At 30.7% G+C, this 24,031-nt stretch overlaps 2 protein-coding genes across 2 annotated transcripts; both read left to right on the forward strand.

Moving 5' to 3' along the window:
* Positions 1-2,843: 2,843 nt before the first annotated feature.
* Positions 2,844-10,413, forward strand: LOC135950785 (synaptic vesicle glycoprotein 2A-like). The gene is made up of 8 exons (XM_065500312.1): positions 2,844-3,003; positions 3,059-3,220; positions 8,744-8,906; positions 9,022-9,143; positions 9,220-9,791; positions 9,847-10,130; positions 10,187-10,314; positions 10,379-10,413. Exons 1-8 carry the CDS (start codon positions 2,844-2,846, stop codon positions 10,411-10,413), a joined length of 1,626 nt encoding a protein of 541 aa, XP_065356384.1.
* A 7,009-nt stretch (positions 10,414-17,422) lies between these two features.
* On the forward strand, positions 17,423-21,871 carry LOC135950786 (uncharacterized). The gene is made up of 7 exons (XM_065500313.1): positions 17,423-17,516; positions 17,593-18,164; positions 18,224-18,507; positions 18,579-18,710; positions 21,249-21,424; positions 21,482-21,588; positions 21,644-21,871. Exons 1-7 carry the CDS (start codon positions 17,483-17,485, stop codon positions 21,869-21,871), a joined length of 1,533 nt encoding a protein of 510 aa, XP_065356385.1. The 5' UTR covers positions 17,423-17,482.
* Positions 21,872-24,031: the final 2,160 nt, after the last annotated feature.

Consider the following 24,031-nt stretch of genomic DNA (forward strand, 5'->3'; position numbering starts at 1 on the left):
AAAAAGTTAAATACTAGATTAACCATGTCAGAAAATGGACATTGTTGGTTCTATATTTGTCCATTTGTAGTTTAATATATTCTGCCCCTGAGCCTTAAGCTTCGTAATTTTATTAGCACTTTAATTTTTCACTATCAATATGACATAATATATTTTTTTTTGGTTTTACTACTTTATTATCAACGGGAAAAAAATTGATTTTGCGTAGAGTTTTCATATGGTAATCTTTGTCGCAATTGCTCAATTAGTTTAATTTGTCGTATTATTTTTGTCATAATCTTCACTAATTAAAACGTTCTTTATTTTATCTCTCATTCATCAAACTAGTATGAAAAATGTGTCAAAAACATTAAACAATTTTCAATTGGCGACGATAATGGATCAAATTCCTTGAATTTTAAATCAGAAAACAGCAAATGATTTATTTACTTTTTGTACTTTGTGCAATACTGGTTTTAAAAAAAGATGGTACGCCAAATTATAATCAGTGTATTAATTACTTAAAAGTTTGGCTTTTTAGAATTGCTGGTTTGACGAAATTAAAACAAAATGGGTTTTAACTCGAAGCATAGATCCACATGACGTTTAACGGCTATTGATCGCCATCGAGTATCACAAGCCTTCAAGAGTTTGTGGGGCTCTTGTCCATTATATAATGATGAATATAATGTGTAATAACAATTTTGTCTTGAAAGAGAATTTGCTAGACATTTAAGCTTTCAGATATAAAATACTCTATTTCATTTTGAACCACTTGATATTGGCAATTGTTATTTGTTCTTTTAATACTGCACAATTCTTGAGTATGTTGAAAAGCTAAATGAAAATCAGTAATGAATTAAAATGAAAATGGTTCACAAATATAAATTTAGCCTTTTTATTTACTCTTTAGTCTCGAAATTTTTAGCCTTTTTTAATTTCAAAAAAGGCTATTTTGAAATTAAGAAAAGGCTAGAAAAAAGCCACGAAGCTAAAACCAAAATTTCGAGGCTAAAGAGTAAATAAAAAAGCTAAATTTAGCCTCAAAAAGGCTAAACTGGCAACACTGCTCACACCTTATAAAAAAATCTCTATATGTTATTCAAGTCAAAGACTGCTTACTATGCGCTTCTCATTTTTTCATGTACCAAATGTACATTGGTTTATTGTTGTTTTTTTTCACTTGCACTTACACAATGCTCGTGATTTTTTGTTGCTTCTAGCATTTGCGAATGTTTAAGTGAGCTTAAGTAAACTTTTATTGACCAAACATTCAACTAATTTGAATGACTTTTTACTAAAAAAAGATTTCTCCCAAAAAAAAAAAATCTTTTTTTAGTAAAAAATCATTTTTTAGTAAAAAATCTATTTTTTAGTAAAAAATCTATTTTTTAGTAAAAAATCTTTTTTTTTTGGGAGAAATCTTTTTTTAGTAAAAAATCATTTTTTTTGGGAAAAAATCTTTTTTTAGTAAAAAATTTTTTTTTGCAAAATAAATTTTTGTCATGAATAATCTCTATCTATGAACGCAATAGTTTCTAATTTATGAACGCGCACAAAGTCATTCAAATTAGTTGAATGTTTGGTCAATAAAAGTTTACTTAAGCTCACTTTTAACATTCGCAAATGCTAGAAGCAACGAAAAATAACGAGCATTGAGTGTGTGCTAGTGCAAGTGAAAACAACAATAAACCAAAGTACATTTGGTACATGAAAAAATGAGAAGCGCATAGTAAGCTGTCTTTAACTTGATTAACATAATAGAGATTTTTTTACAAGGTGGGTGATTTGCATGCATTATTTTAAAGTATAATAAAGAATAAGATATAATGTTTTATATATCAATGGAAAGGTAATGAAATGTAGTTTTCAAAGAAATTAATATTTTGAAAACTGCTTAATTATTTTTAGATGAAAATTAATAAAATATAAAATTATTATATTTGAGAAATGTTGGATATATTTTAAACTTTCGATAACTCATCAGCAACCTCCACTGACTTTCAAACGTTAAATGAATTAGTTCGTTTTAATTGAACAATGTTCATTAGCGAATAACCTTAAATAACTTCCAGTAGTGGAAGTTAAAGTGATACCCCAATGTAGTCAAATAAAATACGCATTGATGTAATAAGTCAATATTACAAATTCAGTTTGATTTATTTTAAAGTGTTGATTCAATAACTATATATAATCGAATGGCAAAATTATTGTTACATTTGACTGTTATAAAACAAGCCAGAGTTGTATGCATTTGGGTTGTAAAGTAAGGTTGCATTTTTTCTTTCATACATATATTTTAATTTATTTCAAAAACCCCTTTTACTTAGGATTCAAAACAAATATTTAATTTTATTTGATGCTGTTTGATCTTACAAAATACTTGTAAGAGTAAACAACATACAACTAATTTGAGCTTAAAAAAGTGTTTACCCTTTTTTTTATCAATATTTTGCATTCATTTCGGAAAAAAGTTAAATTTTAATCCATAAATAGTTTTTAAACATTAGATTTTGAATTCATAAATAATGTTTAATTCTTTCTTTCAGTTAATTTTTTTTTTAGTTTCCCAAAATTTTACATAAAAATATTTTGTGCGAGGAGCCCTTTTCAATTTTTTTTGTTTAGTAGTGTTACTTTTGATATCACAAGCTGAAATCTATAACCCAACAACAAGATGCAGGCGTCTTAATTGCAATTATTAAACAAGAATTTATAATATAAATTCTTGTATAATTATTAATAGTATTTAACGAATTAGACAACTATATTTAAATATAAGTATTTACCGAACTAGATTTTCTTTCTTATAAACAAATTGCTACTAAACCAAACAACATCGCAGAAAGAACAGTTGAAATGAAATGAAACTAACCGATGATCAACACTCAGGATCCATAAGCAGATCTATGGAAAAATTAAATATGCCTGATACAGAGAATGAATGTGGCGATTTACCACAAAAGCTGCAAAGTGCTAGGATTAATAGTTTATGGGATTATGAAGACATTTTGGAAATACTGGGTGAGATGGAATAATATATATATTTGGAAATATGAATGTAATAAGAGTTGTTTAGGTTTTGGCAAAACCCAATGGTTACTTTTACTAATTAGTGGCCTTTTAACTATGACTTCAATGGCTGCCGTATTGTCGGTGGGTATAATAGGCATAGCATCACAGTGTGAATTTGATATTTCACAGAAAGAAAGGGGTATAATGATGGCAGCTTGTGTAACAGGTAAGTGTAGTGAATTTAATAATTGTTAATGCTTTAAACAACATTATGACAGAAAGGAATAAAATCAGAGTTTATAAATATTCCAATTTATATATAATATTTTAAAAGTGCTGTTAATGTTGTGAAATTAAATATCTTTAAAAGAACACGATACTTTTGTTGGTAAAAAGATTTTTACAAATTATCCAGAGTTTTAGATTGCAGTAGTGTTAATAATTAAAATTCATGAAATATGAAATGGTTTTGCAACTATAAAATATTTTTTTAAGTGTCTAGATATTATTTAAAAAGACTTAAACCAATTAAACAAAATATTGAGATTTTTCCTTAAATAATCCAAAGATTCAAAAGAAGTCATACGTGGTGTAAATTTTTCAGTTATTAAATAGTTTTTACATTTAAAAGTATAATTACTCGGTATTAAACTGCTAAACAAAAACATGTTCAGTGAAAATCTAAGGTCGAACAAAGTATGTCTTGTTAATGCTAAATATGTAGGATTTTTGGCTATCACACAGTGGTTTAAACAATTTATATTTTGGAATTAATATGGTAGCGTGTGAAATAATACAGACATCTAAATGAAAGTCAGTGCTGAGATATTTGCGAATTGACTCACATTTACATGAGTTCGTACTTGGAATGGAGGCTAAAAGGCTGCTCTCCAAAGTTACTCACCACGGTCCTACAAAATTTGTTAAAACTCACCAACAAATTTCAAGGGAAAACAAGGTTTGTGAATCTCCTGAAGGGTAGATATAATTACTATGTACAAGTAATTATTAAGTAAAAACTTTAGGACAAGAAGAATAAGATTTAACATAAAATAAGAGTGTTATATCACCGTCCGACAAATAGAGAACAAATTCGTTAGACACGAACCGGATGATATACACCTGAAACCATAAATTTAATGGAGAAAAACTGTGTTTTCGGTTTTTCATTTCGTGATACTGTGTCCTTTTCTAAGGACTTCAAAGTTTCAAAGAAGTACATTTTTCAAAAAATATTTAAAAATACTCCTGCTAATCCAACAATGACAAGTTGTATGTCAAAAGAACAAGACGAGTTGTAAAATATTTTGTATTATCTTTATTTTATCCTGTAAGGATCAAAACATATCAAAATTGTCCTTTAAAATGTTTATCCTTTAATATCCTTTAAGATTGCCAGTAAATTCCTTTTAACAAAATAGTGCGTTAAAGACCCAAATATTCTATACTAAATGTCAAAATTTCATCCTTTATATATAAAGGTCAAATTAAAATATAAAAAAAATATTTATTAGTATACAAAACAGTTTTATTAAGAAAAGTGCAAGCTTATAAAATACACCACCATAGTGGGAGAGGTATAATGGGTTAGGGCTGTTGTTTGCAACATAAAATTTTTTAAAATATTGTCCCAACGCCCACCTTAAAGTATACCAATCTGCTCAGGATCGCTTTCTGAGTGGACTGAGTGATGTCCTTCCGTCTGTCCGTCCATCCATGTAAACCTTGTAATCAAACTACAGGTCGCATGTTTAAAGGCAATTCGACAAAATTTGGCACAAACCTTTATATTGCCCCAAGAACAAAGGCTATTGAATTTGGTTAGAATCAGCCCATTATTTATCCTAGCCCCCATACAATTGGACTATTTGAAAATAGTTATGCTCTCATAAATATCTTAATTATAAATATATTCAAACCAAATTCAGCACAATTAACTCTCACGACCAAATTTCGTGACGATCGGTCAACAATATTCCATAGCTCGCATATAAGCAACATTCTCGAAAATGCCATTAATATAATAAAATTCAACACAAATATGTTTCATATATTCGCAATTCATCCCACCAAATTTTGTGACGATTGGTCCATAATTAGTCATAGCTCCCATATAAGCCCCACTACCGAAAATGTGTGTATTCAAATAAGATTCAACACAAATAAGTTTCATATCAAAAGAAAACTCTTTATAATCATATACCCTGTGTAGGGTATCATAAGGTCGGGCTTGCCCGACTATACCATTTTACTTGTTTATTAAAAAGTCTTCTTCGTTGCTTTTCACAACGGATTTTGTTATATTTTTTTCGAATGAAATATTAAAATAAAATATAAAAAATTAAATAATTCAAATTTAAAATATTAGAAGTATTTTAAAACATTTTTTAAAAATGTACTCCTCTGAAAATTTGAAGTCCTTTTAAAAGGAAACAGGATCACGAAATGAAAAACTGGAAACACAGTATTTCTCCATTTAATTTATTGTTTCAGACGTATATCATCCGGTTCGTGTCTAATATTGAGTGTCGTACGGTGTATTCAAAATACTTTTCTGATATAGGGGTTTTATGGGGGGTAGGATCAGTTATAGGTCGATCCTCAAAAAAGTTGCTAGATAGATTTAGATTCATATAAAAGTTGTTTATGTACAATTTCATCACGATATTAAAGTTCATGTCGTTTTCTGAGGGGTAACATGTATGGGGACTAGGGACAAATGTTTTCCGTATTTTGCCATACTTTAAACTATAATTTCAGAGTACTTAGAACTAATTTGTGCAAAAATTTATCATGATTGCATATTTATGGCTACTACATTTTGGGGCTAGTTATGAACCGATATTGCCCATTTTCAATACCAGACAATCTTTATCAACAGATAATATTTGTTGAAAATTTCAGCCAGATAGCACCTCTCGTTTGGGTCCTATCGTGTTTTCAACAGGCAGTCAGACGGACGGGCATAGTTAGATCGTCTTAGAATGTTATGAATATTTATACTTTTTGGTTCTATGACCAAATGTTACAAACTGAATGACAAAATCAATACACCCCCCGTTACTGGGGGTGAGGAGTTTTAATTTTTCCGTCATAAAAAACTCATTTAGGACTTTTATTTTTTCCGTCAAAAAAATAAAAGTCATTTGAAGAGTTTTATTTTTCCCATCAGAAAATAAAACTCCTTTTAAAGCTTGCCGCTGCACAGTGGTTCCACCCATAGGCCAAAAATCAAAAAAACGATCACAAAATATTTAGACAAAATGCAAAAAAATTTTCTCTCAAATGACTAATCTTCTTAATGGCAAACCGGTTTTTGCTGGAAATCTAACCTGACTTTTTAAAAATAAAATTAAAAGCATGAGCACATGTTCATTTGCAAAGCGCAGCTGAACGGTGGAAGAATAATTCAAAGCAGAAGTTCACTTCAAAACGGTCTTGTAATTGCTGTAGTCTACAAAATTAAATTATTTTCAATGGATTTTAAAGTTAAAGTTATTTATTTTATCTTTGGAAAATAATAAAAACTAACTTTTGTTGTATTTCTTGTGAAATTAATGTTTTAGTTAACCTATTTGTTTATTCCTTTTTTGTAAAACTTCAGTATGTTTACTTAAAGTTTTATTTGTGTTCCCCCAAGATTCCCCCTTAGGTTTATTTTTCATTGTATTAATCTGATTCGTAAGATAATAAAAGTGCTGAAGTTAGTTGCGGTCATATTTTTTCAATGTCAAATTTATCCAAGGAAGCTTCTGTTTCGCCTATTTATTGAGCTGTGTGTTCGTTTTCTTCTTTGGTGTTTGAGTACAATTGTCAATGATCATTTAATTAATAATTTTTGCATTTTTGTTTTAAATTTTCAATTCGGTTTTGGAAGGCGACTCGTATCAGTGTGTGTTTGCACCCCTATATATTTTCAATTTATGGTGCACAAAATGGGGTACCATCGCAGAAATATTACAAGAAGTGATCACTGATGTACAACATAATATTGAGAATAACGGCTACATACCTGTCTTGACAGAGCTTTTAAAATCTGTCGGCTACATACATATGTATGTAAAAAAAATTTTTGCTTTTTGGACTCGTTACGATCGTAAAAAATCAGTTCTCCAATTTCAATTTAATTGGCTGAATCAAAAGGAATTTTATTAAAATGCATAATGAGCAAATGGTGAAAAGTGCACATCGTGGTCGAGATCAAAGCGACGGCTGAGCTTACCGAAATAGATGAGTCCGCTGTTTCATCAAATGCAAAATGTATCCCAATGAACCAATATTGCTGATAACAAACTTTGTGAACTGCAAAATATCCTTTGATTTGGAAGCAAAGTATACTAAATTCATTTTTACCACATTCTTAAATATTTATGAGCCATGGAAAAAATTTCAGCATTCTACTACCATTAGAAGTATTTTTGGCCGCGCCTCCATACAAGCGGATCCACTGTGCGCTGGTCAGATCATTACAATTTGTAAAGCCCCTTACATTGCAATTGAATAATTTTTCGTTAAAATAAAATCAGGTGGGATTTTAATTTTTTATTGTTTGATTCCTATTATGTTTTTTTCCTTAAACAAATAAATTACTACAAACATTATATCAGAACGATACTGAAAAAGAGTAGAAAATAAACGAAAAGAGTTTAATTTTTTTACGGGAAAAATAAAACTCCTCAAATGATTTTTTTTTCAGACGGAAAAAATAAAAATCCTCAAATGATTTCTTTTTTTATGACGGCTATTTAAAACTCCTTTTTTAAGTGTTTCATGCGAACTTTTATTTTTACGTTGAATAAATAACTGGTAACTGTGCACTTGAGATAATTTTGTTAATACCACTACAGATTCTGAAAGAGCACGTCAATATGAATTTATTGGTATATAATAGTATAGGTCTCCGTTGAATCTAACATAGACATTTTTTGATTTCAAATTTTCTGGATAACCGTTATTTATAGATGGTGGGTATAAAAATGTATTCTGTCAATTTTCAGAATAAATTTTACCATAAAAACTTAAAATTAAAATAAAGTGTAAACTTTGAACACAAGTCACAAGTACTGGTGCCTGTGTCAAGAGAAAGTCAATACAGTTTTACTATTGACATTTCCTGCAGGGAAATAAATGTGTATGACAGTAATATTTGCCACTCATATTCATTTGATCAAATGAACTAAACACACTAAAGTGTTGAATATTGAAAACTTGAGACTTCACCACAGTCATGTCTCCATATGGGTAACGAAACTGTTGGAGTTTCTGATAACATTTTGATTATAAGTACGATAATAGTGTATGACACCTAAACCTTTTAGGTGCTTGGGTTTCTTCAGACATTGTCGGACATATTTCTCCCCTTCCGACCTACTTTGTATATACTACAATAATTCATTCAAACATTAAATATAATTCCCAAATATGGGCCGGGGCTTCATGCTCTAGTCTAGAGAATTTATAATGACAGGCTTTTGTACATTACTTTTTATACCCTACACCACCATAATTGGTCATAGCTCCCATATAAGGCCCACTTCCGAAAATCACTCAAAAATGTATATTATTGAAATATTGAAAAAATGTTTTTGCTCTTTTACTTAGTGTAGGGTATTATATGTTCGGGCTTGACCAACCATACTTTCTTACCTGTTTTTCAATGTCATTAACTAAACAATAATTATAATTTTTATTCCCCTTTAATAATTTTATTTTATTATGTTTTAAAAGCTTTCATTTTTTTTCATTCCAGGTATAGTTCTGTCCACCTACATCTGGGGCTGTATGAGTGATGTCTTGGGTAGACGTACGGTTTTAATATGGTCCATGTTCATTTCGAACATTTTACAATTTGTATCAATGTTTGTAACTAATATATGGCTATATAATGTCATTAATCTCATTATGGGAATCAGGTAAATTAAAACATATTAAACTATTTCGTAAATAACTGCACTTGGTTTTATAAATATTTTCATACAAATTCCAAAAAAAATTAAAGTGATTTACAAAATAGGATTTTTCCCACAGTTTAGGTGGCATATTAGGCGCTATGTATCCCTATCTCAGTGAATTCAACACAGCTAAATATAGAGCTATAGTCATAAATTATTCTACCATGTTTGTTAGTGTAACAGTTATGTATGTACCAGGTAACAAATCAAATTTAACCATAAATTACAATTAATAAATTTCTGAAAACTTTTTTGTAATTTATTTTCATTTCAGCCATTTCCTGGTTAGTGCTCTCCTACAATTGGTCATTTGAAATAACTGAATCATTTACCTTTAGACCCTGGCGTTTGATCATACTCTTTAGTATGCTGCCTGGTTTTATTGGCGCTCTAATGTTGCTACCGTTTCCCGAAAGTCCCAAGCTTTTGTTGGCCCATGACAAGCAAGAAGAAGCTTTGAAGGCTCTTTATTGGATTTCAAAATTCAATTGCGGTAAAAATCTGGATACTGTTCTAAAAACTTCTGAAATTTATTTAAAACCAGTAGAATTGGCTGATGTTCATCTACTTCAAATGGGTACTGGTTTCACCGTACTCTCCAATATTTGGAAAGCAACGGTGCCCTTATTTTACAAACCTCATGGTACGAATGTAATAATTGCTGTTATAGCCCTTTTAAGCATAATGTTTTGTTCAAGTGGCATGCAAGTATGGTTTCCCGAAATAGTCAATCGCTTAGCTGGTGGTTCAGTGTGGGGAAATAGTTCCACGCTGTGTGAAATTTTAGATGAATCATATCGTGGTGATCATTTGAATGTAACAAATGAAGAGGGTGTAATAAGTGATGTAAAATAATTAATTAACTTTTTTAATTATTTCTATTAAATGTTTGATATTACAGATATGTGATGATACCATCTCCACTAAAACCTACATCAATAATATGATTCTGGGTTTGGTCTTTCTTATAGGATTCTCCCTACAAGGGCTGTTGCTAAGACCTGTGGGTAGGAAAAATCTTTTAATTGGTAACTTGGCTGTTGGGGCTTTATGTGGAATTTTGTTGCATGTTGTCTCTAACTCAACAATAATATTAATACTACTTTGTTTATCGATTTTGCTGCCGGGTTTGGCAGTGTCAATTATGTGTGGCGGCATAGTCGATTTAGTGCCAACACATTTCAGGTGAGCTTGAAGTTTAAATAATTTCTCAAGAAATTGTTTCACTAATTTATTTTCAGAGGTAAAACCGTCAGTTTGGGTTTCACTTTGGGTCGTATAGGCACTATAGTGGCCACAAATTTAATAGCTGTCATGTTGGAGCCCTATTGTGCGGGTATTTTTGGCATAATTACCTGTGTACTTATTGGCAAGTATTACAAACAAATTTTCTATATAATGGGTTATTGTTTTATTTTTGTATTTATTTGCAGTTTGTGTTGGCATCGTTTACTATTTGCCGATTTAGTGTTAAATAAATTTTGATTAATATATTTTTTTTAATTATAACTTTAAGTTGAGCAGCTTGTAGTTGTTCTTTTTATTCTAAGCAAAAATTGTTATTCAAAATTTGTTACTGAATCATTATATGATTTTAATTTAAATTGGGTGTTGAGTTTCAATGTTCTGGAATATTTAATATAAGTATCATTATTCCGGAACTTTGTGGAATACTTTCTTATTTTTCGTTAGGTCTTTGACATATTGAGAATGTCATTCTCAATATCACTTTCGACGACCGTTTCAAAATCACATTCGCCATCACTTTCAACACCGCTTAAATCAAAGTTAATATTTTCATTATTAGCAGCGATTCTGCTAATATTTCGAGCCGGTTAGGGCTCGCCATATCGAGCCCTAACCGCAAAAATAACGTAAGCACCATTTTTTCAAAATTGACTTTTTAATGAAAATCGATAGAAAACTTTTGTGCGCATCAACACCCGAAATAATGAAAATTAAGTGATTATATATACAGAGATACCGCAATTTCAATTATATCGTAAGCGACACTCACCTTTTTGCTTTACCGCAAACGTAAGCGACATAAAAGCAAAAAGGGACAGTAAATGAAAGTAAGAGTAGCCGAAGAACTACACAGAAAATCAAAAGAAATTGAAATATAAAAAGATAGATGTACTAAATGTGATCAAGGAAAAAATTTAGGCAGCAGTCACATCCAAACAGAAGAATTTAAGTTTAAGAATTTTTTTGAAGGAACAAAAACAAAGGAGGGAAAATGTTTTGTTTTTATGTGCTAGTTTCGACCTTCAAAAAGTTTTGAATATGCCTCAGTGTAAAACAAGTAAGAAAGTGTGGTTGGTCAAGCCCGACCATATAATACCCTACTCTAAGAAAAATATCAAAATCATATTTCTTTTAAAATTTCAATAATTTATATTTTTGAGTGATTTTCGAAATGGGCCTTACATGAGAGCTATGACCAATTATGAACGGATCACCATAAAATTAGGTCGTGTGATTTATGTTTATATGAAAGTTATTTATGTTGAATTTTATGTGTATACCAACATTTTTAAGAGATTTACGCACGTTAAAGTGATTTTTGGAAGCGGGTCTTATATGGGAGCTATAACTAATTATAGGCCGATCACAAAAACATTTGGTGACATAAATTCCGCATATATAAAACTTATTTGGAGCAAGACTTGTGGATATATCCATATAAATTAAACATTTATGACCGATAAAGTCCAATTTCGGTAGGACATTTGTATGGGGGCTAGGTGAAATAATGGACCGATTTCAGCCAGTTTCAATAGGCTGCGTCCTTGGGCCGAAAAAATTATATGTACAAAATTGCGACCTGTACTTTGCGCACAAGCTTTACATGTACATCCAGCCAGACGGACGTACATCGTTTAATAGACTCAGAAAGTGATTCTAAATCGATCGGTATACTTTAAGGTGGGTGCTAGACTAATATTTTTGGGCGTTACAAACATCTGCACAAACGCATTACACCCTCCCCACTATGGTGGCGTAGGGTATAAATGTTACACTGTTTTATTCAAGAAAATACTAGTGTTACTATTTAAGTGTTTATGGATTGTGTTTTTTAGGGGGTGAAAAAGGTGGCAAACGATGTTGTAATGAAATTTGTACTACAATGTAAAAAAATCCTTATTTTAGATGGACGGAAAACTGTGAACGATTTAAGTTTGTATTGCGATAGCTGTGCCTGCAAAATCATAATAAAGCCATGTTAACCATGATAGCTTATTTCATTATATCATCCAAATTCATTAAATCTATTAAAATTACTTACTTACTACCAGGTCTTACCATGATGCCTGTTGATTCAATTCACAGCACAATATAATTATTTACTCAAACCGAACTGTATGGGCTCCTAGTGAGTGGCCAACTGTTATTCGAAGTGCAAGAACAAACCCCTACGGTTATAAGTGTATATCGTTAAAGCACTCTGATTTTCTAAACTGGAAAATGTTTTCTGATCTGCTTCTTCCAAAGAAAGTAAAATTAAGCCCGATTTGGTCTACAATTTTTGATACTGTAAGAAAATATATTATTTTGATACTTAAGAAAATATTTTTTCTTTGTAAAGCATTTATCGTATGCGCCACAATTTAGTCTCAGCCATAATTTAGTAAGCTCCAAAACAAATTTGTTGCTCACAAAATTAACTTAAAAATGCACTTATCGCATGTATGATACTATTAATAGACTACATTTAAATTTTCAAAGAAATACTTCGCACAGCTTAAAATAAAAACGAAAAAAACTCTCTCCCATAAAATTTGACTTTTGGCGCTTACGTTATTTTCGCGGTTAGGGCTCGATATGTTCCCCAATCATGTTTAGGACCTAAAATTTCAGTTTCGAAATCAATTGTAAAATCACTCAGCATTTTATTTTACTAAATAACAAATATTTTATTCCGCACCTTTTATTTTCATTGGTTCAAGTCATAAATTAAAGATTTTGTAAGACTTGGTTTTAGAATTCACACTTCTTGCACTAATATTTATATATTTATAGAAGCAGCTATGGGACCTCTTTGGAATTATGAAAAATTTTAGATTTAAATATATGTATATGTACATTAGAGCGTCCCTTAGAATTGAATTTCTTGAATTGTTGAAACGGTACCCCCTGAAAACTTTCGTAATGACCTAAAATACCACCACAAAAATTGTTAACTTGTTCTAAGAAGGGCAACTCGTGCCGACTTTCGATTTAGTTTTGAGGTGCATTTACAAGGGGAAAAAATGGATTTTTCTCAGTTTTTTTTTTAAATTTTGCTATTAAGTAATTACTTTTGCAATTTATTTTAAAAGAATCGAAATGTGAACATAATTATCGTTCTAATGAGATATAAAAGACAAAATGTGGTTAAAAAATGTTAAAGTTATTAAAAAAACAAGTAAGAAAGTATGGTCGGTCAAGCCCGACCATATAATACCCTACACTAAGTAAAAGAGCAAAAAAAAATTTTTTTTAAAATTTCAATAATTTATATTTTTGAGTGATTTTATGACTAATTATGGACCGATCGTAACAAAATTTGGTGACATGAATTTTGTGTATATAAAACTTATTTGGAGCGGAATTTGTGGAGATACATGTATAAATTAAACATTTATGACCGATAAAGTCCAATTTCGGGAGGACATTTGTATGGGGGCTAGGTGAAATAATGGACCGATTTCAGCCAGTTTCAATAGGCTTGGTCCTTGAGCCGAAGAAATAATATGTATCAAATTTCATCGAAATATCTTCAAAATTGCGACCTGTACTCTGCGCACAAGGTTTACATGGACAGCCAGGCAGCCAGCCAGCCAGCCAACCAGACGGACGGACGGACGGACGGACATCGCTTAATCGACTCAGAATGTGATTCTAAGTCGATCGGTATACTTTAAGGTGGGTGTTAGACTAATATTTTTGGGCGTTACAAACATCTGCACAAACGCATAATACCCGCCCCACTATGGTGGTGTAGGGTATAATAACATATTTTGAGAAATATTAAAAAAAAAGTTTATTCTTACTTAAAATGTATCCATATTTACTTGTATATGAGTTTTTATCTTCATAGGATACAGTTAACCTATTCGCAGGTATAACCAAAAAAAATATATTTTAAAAGGTTTGTACATTTTGTTTTTTGAATTTTCTTTTTTTTTATATTTACATTCATTGAAAAAGCATTGAAGTTTTTTTCAAATAAAAACAAAAATTAACTTTAAAATTTCTTTCATAGTTTGCTTTTTTATGTTTTTGAAATTTTTTTATTTACATTCTTAAAAAATATTTTGATTTATTTAAATGTATGTGTTGGAAAAAGTTTTGAAAGCTTTTTATAATATTTCTCTGGTACGAAAAAAACATATAATGTCGACTTTAACAAAAATTAACTTTAAAATTTCTTTTATAATTAGGATGATAAACTGGAAACTAATAAAATGTTTCAAAATTACAAACATATGCCTTGCTGATTACCTAATAAAAATTAAATTTGTACGAATTTAGAGATCGTGTTATTGTTTGCATAAAACCACTTATGTATAATAACAAAATATCTAAACAAGATTAGGTATAATATATATAATCAATATTGAATTCAGTTGCTAACGAACTGCTGCACATTACTGGGACTCAAAAGCATGTGTATAATAAAAGCGACTCTAAATTTTTTAAAATGACTTGCTAATATATACAATATATACCGGGTGAATTCAATACCCTTGAGAAAATTCAACACATTTACGATAAAATCATATTTTTTACACGCTATTACAAGAACACACATTGTTTTATATTTTTTTTAAACACTTTTAGCATTTTAAGCCCTTTCCTTGAAGTCATATAGTGCCAGGAACAGACAGATGGAAGGACATTGCTAGATCGTCTTCGAACCAGAATACATATATTTTTTATATAATTTAGGAATTTTGTTTTTTTAGCAGTTTTATTGCAAGAACCTGGAATATAACTGAATGCTTTAAAAACTATTTATGGATTTAAAATCTAGGACAGTAAAGCTCTCAATGGAGTACAATTTGTTTTTTTTTACATTAATAATGTTTGCAGGATAATGCAATTAATTGCAGAATTTTCAGTTAGCAAAGTTGCAACTACGGTAAAGCTGAACAACTCCTGTGAACATAACAAATCTTAGTTTTAGCGCCAACAAATAGTAAAAACGAAAATTGTTAAGTTACAAATTATTTTTTGTGAGCTATTTAGAGTGCCTAGACATGTTCAGAATGAATTGGTATGTTTACAAGAGTTGTTCAGCTTTACCGTAGCTACAAATTTGCTAAATATTGTTAATGAAAAATTATAAGTGCCTGGAAGTTATTATAAAGACAGAAAAAAGATTTTACTTCCTATATTTTTTCAAAAAAAGTGCACAAATTTTTTCAAAAAAAGTGCACGGAAAAAAAATTTGCGGACTCTTTACCATATTACTGCTGGCCAAAACCTGATGACAACTTTTTTAAGGGACCACTGATTTTCAGAATCTTTGGGGGACCATAAAAATTGGTCATCAAATTGGACAAACTGGTAGTAGAGGCGAACCTATACTATCTTGATCGTCTGTTTTTCCAAAATGCTTTATTTGTTTTATTTAATTTAACAGCTAATATATTTAAGTTTTTGCGAATACTGCAGATACTAGTTAATTTAGCGATTTTGTAGAGAGACAACAATGTTTAAATATAAGCAAGTATTAAACTGGATTTTCTTTCTTATAAACAAATTGTTAATAAACCAAACAACATCGCAGAAAAAATGGTTCAAATGAAATGAAGCTATCTGATGGTCAACACTCGGATCTATACAAATATTAAATATGCCTGATACAGAGAATGAATGTGGCAATTTACCACAAAAGCAGGAGAATGCTAGTGTTAACAGTTTATGGGATTATGAAGAAATTTTGGAAATACTGAGTGAGTTGGAAATATACATACATATTTGGAAATAAGAATGTAATAAGTGTTGTTTTCAAATTGGATTAGGTTTTGGAAAAACCCAATGGTTAATTTTACTAATTAGTGGCCTTTTGACTATGACCACAATAGCTGCCGTATTTTCGCTGAGTATAATAGGAATAGCATCACAGTGTGAATTTGATATTTCGCAAAAGGAAAGGGGTATAATGATTACAGCATGTGTAACAGGTAAGTTTAGTGAATTTAAATATTGCTAATGTTACAAACGACCTTTTGCCAGAAAGAAATAAAATCAGAGTTTATAAATATTCAAATTTATATTTAATACTAGCTGATGTGACAGACAGACAGTCCAACAGACAGACAGTTCAAATTAGAAAAAATATTTGCGTTCGATTTGTGAATTTGTGAGAAGCTGTTTGAAATGTGTAAAAATAGTTAAAAAGATAAAAAAAACGTATTTTTGAATGATAATATTTATTCATATAGGATTGGGTTATGTTTGATTTACATTTGATTTGAAAATACATATGTATGTACAATGAATCTTATGGTGTTCTATTTAAAATTTGTTAATTTTTTAACTAATTAAAATAAAAAAATACTTTTTGCGATTGCTTTGCTGCAATATCATAATTTTTTTCATTCTGCCTTTGAAATTTCTTTGACGATTGATTCCAGTTATAATATCTTGGCATTTCGGAGTATAACAGCGTTCGGAAAAATTCATCATTCCGGCACATTTTAAAAAATCTGGTCAATTTTGTAGATGGCGGTAGATCAACTCGTTGAAGTACCTTCTCCTCAGCAAAGTACACTCTTTGGCCATTTTCCGGATGTACAGCTATATGTACAACAGTTGAATATCTTTCATGAATGGCAAGTGAAAGAATGCGCCAAATTGCTTCGTTATTGCTAACATAGCCATTGGAATTCTCCGCACTAACTCCGATCACAGCAATGTCACTACTTTTGGTCACATATTTGCAGATGTATTTGATACGCGGGCATATAGAGGTCGTGAACAATTTATTTGTCTGTAAAAAACTTGTGGACTAATGCGAACATTTAAAAAAAATTAGCCAAATCGGTCCAAGCGCTCTGTGATTTCTAGATATATCGAAAAAAAATGACGTAAAACTGGGCGTGGTCAATTTTTCTTAGCTTATACTTATATATTACTATCTATGTCAATTTATTTGTATTTTTTCATTCCAGGTATTGTACTATCTACCTACATCTGGGGCTGTATGTGTGATGTTTTGGGTAGACGTAGGATTTTAATATGGTCCATGTTCATGGCGAACTTTTTACAATTTATAGCAATGTTTGTAACCAATATATGGCTATTTAATGCCATAAATCTTATTATAGGAATCAGGTAAATTAAAACATAACATATTACTTACATTATTTGGTAAATCACTTCACCTCGCTTTGAAAAAATTTGCATACAAATTAAAAAATGTGAAATGATTTACAAAATATGCCCTTTTCCACAGTTTAGGTGGCATTTTAAGCGCTATGTATCCCTATCTAAGTGAATTTAATACAGATAAATATCGCCCTATAGTCATAAATTATTCCACTATGTTTGTTGGTGGAGCAATTATGTATGTACCAGGTAATATATAAAATTTCAACATAAATTACAATTAATACATTTTTGAAAACTCTTTTATAATTCATTTTCATTTCAGCCATTTCCTGGCTAGTGCTCTCCTACAATTGGTCATTTGAAATAACTGAATCATTTACCTTTAGACCCTGGCGTTTGATCATACTCTTTAGTATGCTGCCTGGTTTTATTGGCGCTCTAATGTTGCTACCCCTTCCCGAAAGTCCCAAGCTTTTGTTGGCCCATGACAAACAAGAGGAAGCCTTAAAGGCCCTTTCTTGGATTTCAGAATTCAATTGCGGTCAAAATCTAGAGACTGTACTGAAAACTTCTGAAATTTATTTAAAACCAGAAGAATTGGCTGATGCGGATCTACTTGAAATGGATACCGGGTTCACCATACTCTCCAAGATTTGGAAGGCTACGGTGCCCTTATTTTATAAACCTCATGGTATGAATGTAATAATTGCTGTTATAGCTCTTTTAAGCTCCATGTTTTGTGCAAGTGGCATGCAAGTATGGTTTCCCGAAATAGTCAATCGCATAACTGGTGGTTCGGTGTGGGGAAGTAGTTCCACTTTGTGTGAAATTTTGGATAAATCATATCGTAGTGATCGTTTGAATGTAACAAATGAAGAGGGAGTAATAAGTGATGTAAAATTATTAATTAACATTTTCAATTATTTACATTTATTAAATGTTTGCTATTACAGCTTTGTGATGATACCATCTCCACTGAAACCTACATCAATAATATGATCTTGGGTTTAGCTCTTCTAATAGGATTCTGCATACAAGGCCTGTTGCTAGGACCTTTGGGTAGAAAAAATATTTTAATTGTTAACATAGCTGTTGGAGCTTTATGTGGAATTTTGCTGCTTGTTGTCTCTAACTCAACAATAATATTAATATTACTTATTTTATCTATTCTGGTGCCGGATTTGTCGGTGACAATCATATGTAGCGGCATAGTTGATTTAGTGCCAACACATTTCAGGTGAATTGAAGTTTACATAATTTCTTAAGAAACATTAGGTTTTAAAATTGTTTTTATTAATTTATTTGCAGGGGCAAAGCTGTGAGTTTGGGTTTTACTTTGGGTCGCATAGGTACTATAGTGGCCACAAATTTAATAGGTGCCATGTTGCAGCACTGTTGTGTGGGCGTTTTTGGCTTAATTACCTGTGTAAATTTTGGCAAGTATTACAACTACAAATTTTGCATATAATGGGTTAATGTTTTAATCTTTTACTTACTTACAGTTTGTTTTGGCATCGCTTACTATTTACCGATTTAGTATTAAGTTGAGCAGTTTGTAGTGGTTTTATTTATTCTAAACAAAAATAGTACCTTAACAAAATATGTTAACTAACTATTGAAATTTGTTATTGAGTCATTACACTGTGCGACAAATGGTAAGGGTCAGTGATTGGCGGCGGTTTTTTCCACTGGGAAAAGTTAGATCGGTAAGAAAAAAATTATACGTGTCCCGGCATTTCGCTGGGTCACGTCTAGGAATCGAACCCTGGAAAATCGGTTTGTCATAATTTTGTTCGTTATTTATCACTCAAAACTCAATTAAAATCATCTAATACCATAGCCAGATAAAAAATATAGTTGTACATGTTCCCCATAACCATTTCAGAATGTTTACAAGTTTTTTAACAATATTATGGTTACTGTAATTATGATATGATTGCGGTAATCATAATATGTTTAAGTTAATCTTATATATATCTTATATATAAAAAGCAATGTACATTTTGATGTCACCACTAACTGCGAAAACGGGTCGACCGATTTCTACCAAAATCAGGATACGTTGGGAATGGTCTGTAGATGGTTTATGTGAAGTTTGCACGAAATCGGCATAGTGGTTCCGGAGATGGCTGGACCGATTTTTATCAAATTTTCAGTGTATCTTCAGATTTTAAATTTTCGGTCTGTGGGCGGAGGGGCGTGGTAAAATCAAATTTTTACACTATACCGCTAATGACACTGACTGGCGAAACAATGAAATACAAATCGATTGACACAGTAATGAACGAAGAACAAGCCCCAATTATGCTACTGAAACATTGAAGGTTGGATCACAGATAATGTTTCTCCGCAACATAAACGCGCCAAAATTATGCAACGGAACACGATTGACCATCAAAAACCGTTCACCAAATTTAATTGAGGCAACAATCATCAGTGCAGATTAAAATGCGAAGACGTAATGATTTCACGCATACCAAAGATTTCCAACGACAAAGCATAAGTCCAATCGTTGACTATTGCTGGCTTACATTTGGAAAATTCATGTTTTGCAGGTTTGCTCCCGAGTAAATAAAAAAAAGAAACGTATATCCCCTGTCCTTAAGATGAATTCATAAATATAATATCCCATTTGCCTTAAATACATCCGTTTAAATTTTTAAGGGCATATCATGCCACTGTACTTATAGATATCTTCTACAACTTTGTCAAATGACCACCTCAGTCTTTCGGGTGCGATGTCAGGTCGGGGGAGTCCGTACTTTTTTTTTGTTCGACACTGTATATTCAAATCGAGATGCAATATAAAACAGAATTATTGTAAGGGCCAGCAACGCGAACCGGGTTCAGCTAGTATTCATATAATTGTAGCAATTATATATACATTTTAATTTTTCTATGAGATGTTCTGTGGCAAATGTGAGCAAACAGACATGTTAAACTTTAACCAGTTCGTCTTCTTGTTAGGAAATCAACAGCAATAGCTTTCCAATTTGTTTGCAACTTCTAATAACGTTAAAACTGTAGGCGAGTGGTATGATGAGAGGTCTAGCGAAGGAATCGTTTTATATTTTTGATTACAGCAAAGTCAATTAGATCGGGCATCAATTCTGTTAGACGATATAATTTATATTGAGCACTAGAAGCATCAGGAAGGCTTGGATAGTTAGAAGACTAATATTGAGCATATGGTATTAGACTAATATTTTTGGGTATTATAAACATCAGCACAAACGCATAATACCCTTCCCAGTATGATGGTGTAGGGTTTAATGAATGCATAGTATTTATAACCAGTTTAACCTTCGCTTTACCAATACCCACCCGGGTGACCACTCGAATTTTGTTAGCTTAATAATTTTTTTCATTTTGTTTCGATTTAAATAAAATTTAGACTCAATGAACAAATTTTAGAGTTCTATATTATTTAATAAAAACATTTTAAACTTTTTATAAGGTTTTTTCGATTTTTTAAAATTTTGTTCGTCGGATATATGTATAGAAGTGCAGTATCACCCGGGTGGGTATTGGTAAACCACGTACATAAAAAACCTTTGGTAAAGCGAAGGTTAAACTAAAGCACCAATAATTATAGAGACAATACCCCCGGCCAGATACGAATATTATCATATAAACACAACCAGCGACAACAGTAACTGCTTACACAACAGAAACTGTAACACAGGTCAATAATAACACACAACTGCTAACAAGCCATGAGTGAGTTACGCGCTGTCAAAATTGCAAGCAAAAATGCTTTACGTCACAAACCGGCCTCCAGCAAACGACAATTTTAAAGTAGTCACACAAGATTCAAGTATTTTTTGCTCTTTGCTAATTCCGATGCTGAGCAATAGTCCAATTACAATAAAATCATACGATATCAAGAAAGATGGGTCGGGATCTTAAGCAGGAAAATCCTAAATGATCTTGTTTAAATATTTTTTATTATTGTTAATAAACCAAACATAACGACAGAAAGAACGGCTCAAATGAAATGAAGCTATCTAATGATCAACACTCACGATCTATAAGCAGATCTGTGGAAAAATTAAATATGGCCAATACAAAGAATGAATGTGGCGATTTACCACAAAAGGAGAGTGCTAGTGTTAAGAGTTTATGGGATTATGAAGACATTTTTGAAATACTGGGTGAGTTGGAAATATATATATTTGGAAATAAGAATTTTTACTAGTCAAATCGCTTAGCTGGTGATTCGGTGCGGGGAAATAGTTCCACGCTGTGTGAAATTTTAGATGCATCATATCGTAGTGATTGTTTGAATGTATCAAATGAAGAGGCTGTAATAAGTGATGTAAAATAATTAATTAACTTTTTTAATTATTTTTATTAAATGTTTGATATTACAGATTTGTGATGACACCATCTCCACTGAAACCTACATCAATAATATGATATTGGGTTTAGCCTTTCTAATCGGATTCTGCATACAAGGCCTATTGCTAGGACCATTGTGTAGCAAAAATGTTTTAATTGGTAACTTAGCTGTTGGGGCTTTATGTGGAATCTTGTTGCATGTTGTCTCTAACACAACAATAATATTATTACTATCATATCAATCATATGTAGCGGCATAGTCGATTTAGTGCCAACACATTTCAGGTGAGCTTGAAGTTTAAATAATTTCTAAAGAAGCATTTGATTTTAAAATTTGTTTCATTAATTTATTTGCATGGGCAAATCTGTCAGTTTCGGTCTTACTTTGGGTCGGTTGGGCACTAAGTGGTCACAAATTTAATAGGTGGCATGTTGGAGCCCTATTGTTTGGGCATTTTTGTCTTGTTTACCTGTGTACATTTTGGCAAGTATTACAAAAAAATTTTGTTTATAGTGGATTAATGTTTTAATATTTTTATTTACTTACAGTTTCTCTTGGCATCGTTTTCTATTTGCCGATTTAGTGTTAAGTTTTTTTTATTTTAAGCAAAAATAGTACCTTGATAAAATATTTTAATTAACCGATAATTGAAATTTTTTAATTAATCATTATATGATTGTAATTTAAGGATAAGCGTATCAATGCTCTGCAAACTTAAACCTAAATATCATTAATGTAGAATTCCAAAAACTTTCTTGCGAATTAGGTGGTCGCCTTTTTTAAATTTCTAATATTCTATTCATAAGATTCATTTTCCGGTGGATAACTTGGATACTTGAAATCAATGGATCTTTGAACAAGAGAAATACATTGTTCTTCTGAAAACATTAGGTTTTAAAACTACCTTGCAAAAATACTTTCTGTTTACGGGGATGTTTTTTTCAGGTACGGTCTACTGTACAATACGATTGTGAGTTACAAATCAAATTTCTGATTAAACAAACATATTTATTATTCATATCCATGATTAATTGAATAATTTTGATTGATTATTTACAAAATTTGATTAAATTAAAATAAATTATTTGAATATTGTGTAACTTTTTTGTTTTATTTTCTTTTTAATTTTTTAGAACCAAAATATTCAAATTTAAATAATCAAAATTCAAATAAAATGATTAATCTATGTTTTGGGTAATCAAAAATGTTGATTGTTGTCGATTATTCGCACATCCCTAAAAAAAGTTTAATGGTAATTGATTCTCTAGAAAATTTTGAATTTGAATAAGAAGAACTTTTTGTAATCTCTTTGGTTTTTCAGTTGGTGGCTTAGCACAGTGAGGCCAAATGCCCCTGGGCGGTTTTGTCCTAGGAATTCCCTAGGAGTTGAAAAATGTTCATAGTAAGGTACATTGCCTCAAATGCCCTTCATAATTTTAAAGTTTGAACACTTTCACAATTATAGGTCTGCAGATATTCGAAAATATACATACATTTCCTTTTTATCATGTTCAATTTCAATAAAAATAAACAATAATAATATTTTTTTGGATTTTTTTTAGTATGTAAATTCCCATATTTTTGCAAAAAGTATTGTATAAATTTGTCATAATTTCCTATAAAAAAGTCTTATAAATACGATGTCCAACCAGAATTTTACATAAATCAGTTGTATACAAAAATCAAACTATTAGTTTTTGTTATGATTGGCTATAACTACGAATTGGCTATAACTACGAAATAATTGGCTATAACTACGAAATAAGACACATTGATAACAACGCAAAACAATCGTCCCTTAATAGGGACGATTGTTTTGTTAAACAATTTAGTACGAATAATTTACATGTATATATTATTTCAGTCCGAAGATTTGTGTTTTTTAAATTTTTCATATTACTTTTTATGAAAAACTAGCTTTAAAAAATTTCGATTTTCATATTTGAACTATGAAAAGAGCTATATTCGGCTGTACCGAATCTTATATACCCTTCACCAAATTATACTTCAAAATAAAAATTTAAAATATTTTTAGGTAAACAAAATTTTTTGTTTTTTTAATTTTTTGGAAAAAAAATTTTCGAATTCTTTTTTTTTAAATTTAAAAAAAAATTTTTTAATTTTTTTTGTTTTTGTTTTTTTAATATTCAGGAAAAAAATTTTTTATAGGGTCGGAAAATTATATTGTGGAAATTACAAACGGAATGACAAATTTCTCACGAAGGTGAAAGGTATAAAAAAGGTTTTTGATTGTACACTTTAAAGTAATGGACAATTATATATGTGCACTTTTTTAAAGCTTTGAATTTTTTCTTCAATATTCGAGACGTAATATTTTTAGGCCGAAAAAATAATATCTGAAGTAAATTTCATTGACATCGGAAATGACAACTACGAAAATTATAATTTTCTGGTCGTT

The sequence above is a fragment of the Calliphora vicina genome, chromosome 2, assembly GCF_958450345.1.
Source record: "Calliphora vicina chromosome 2, idCalVici1.1, whole genome shotgun sequence".
NCBI lineage: Eukaryota > Metazoa > Arthropoda > Insecta > Diptera > Calliphoridae > Calliphora > Calliphora vicina.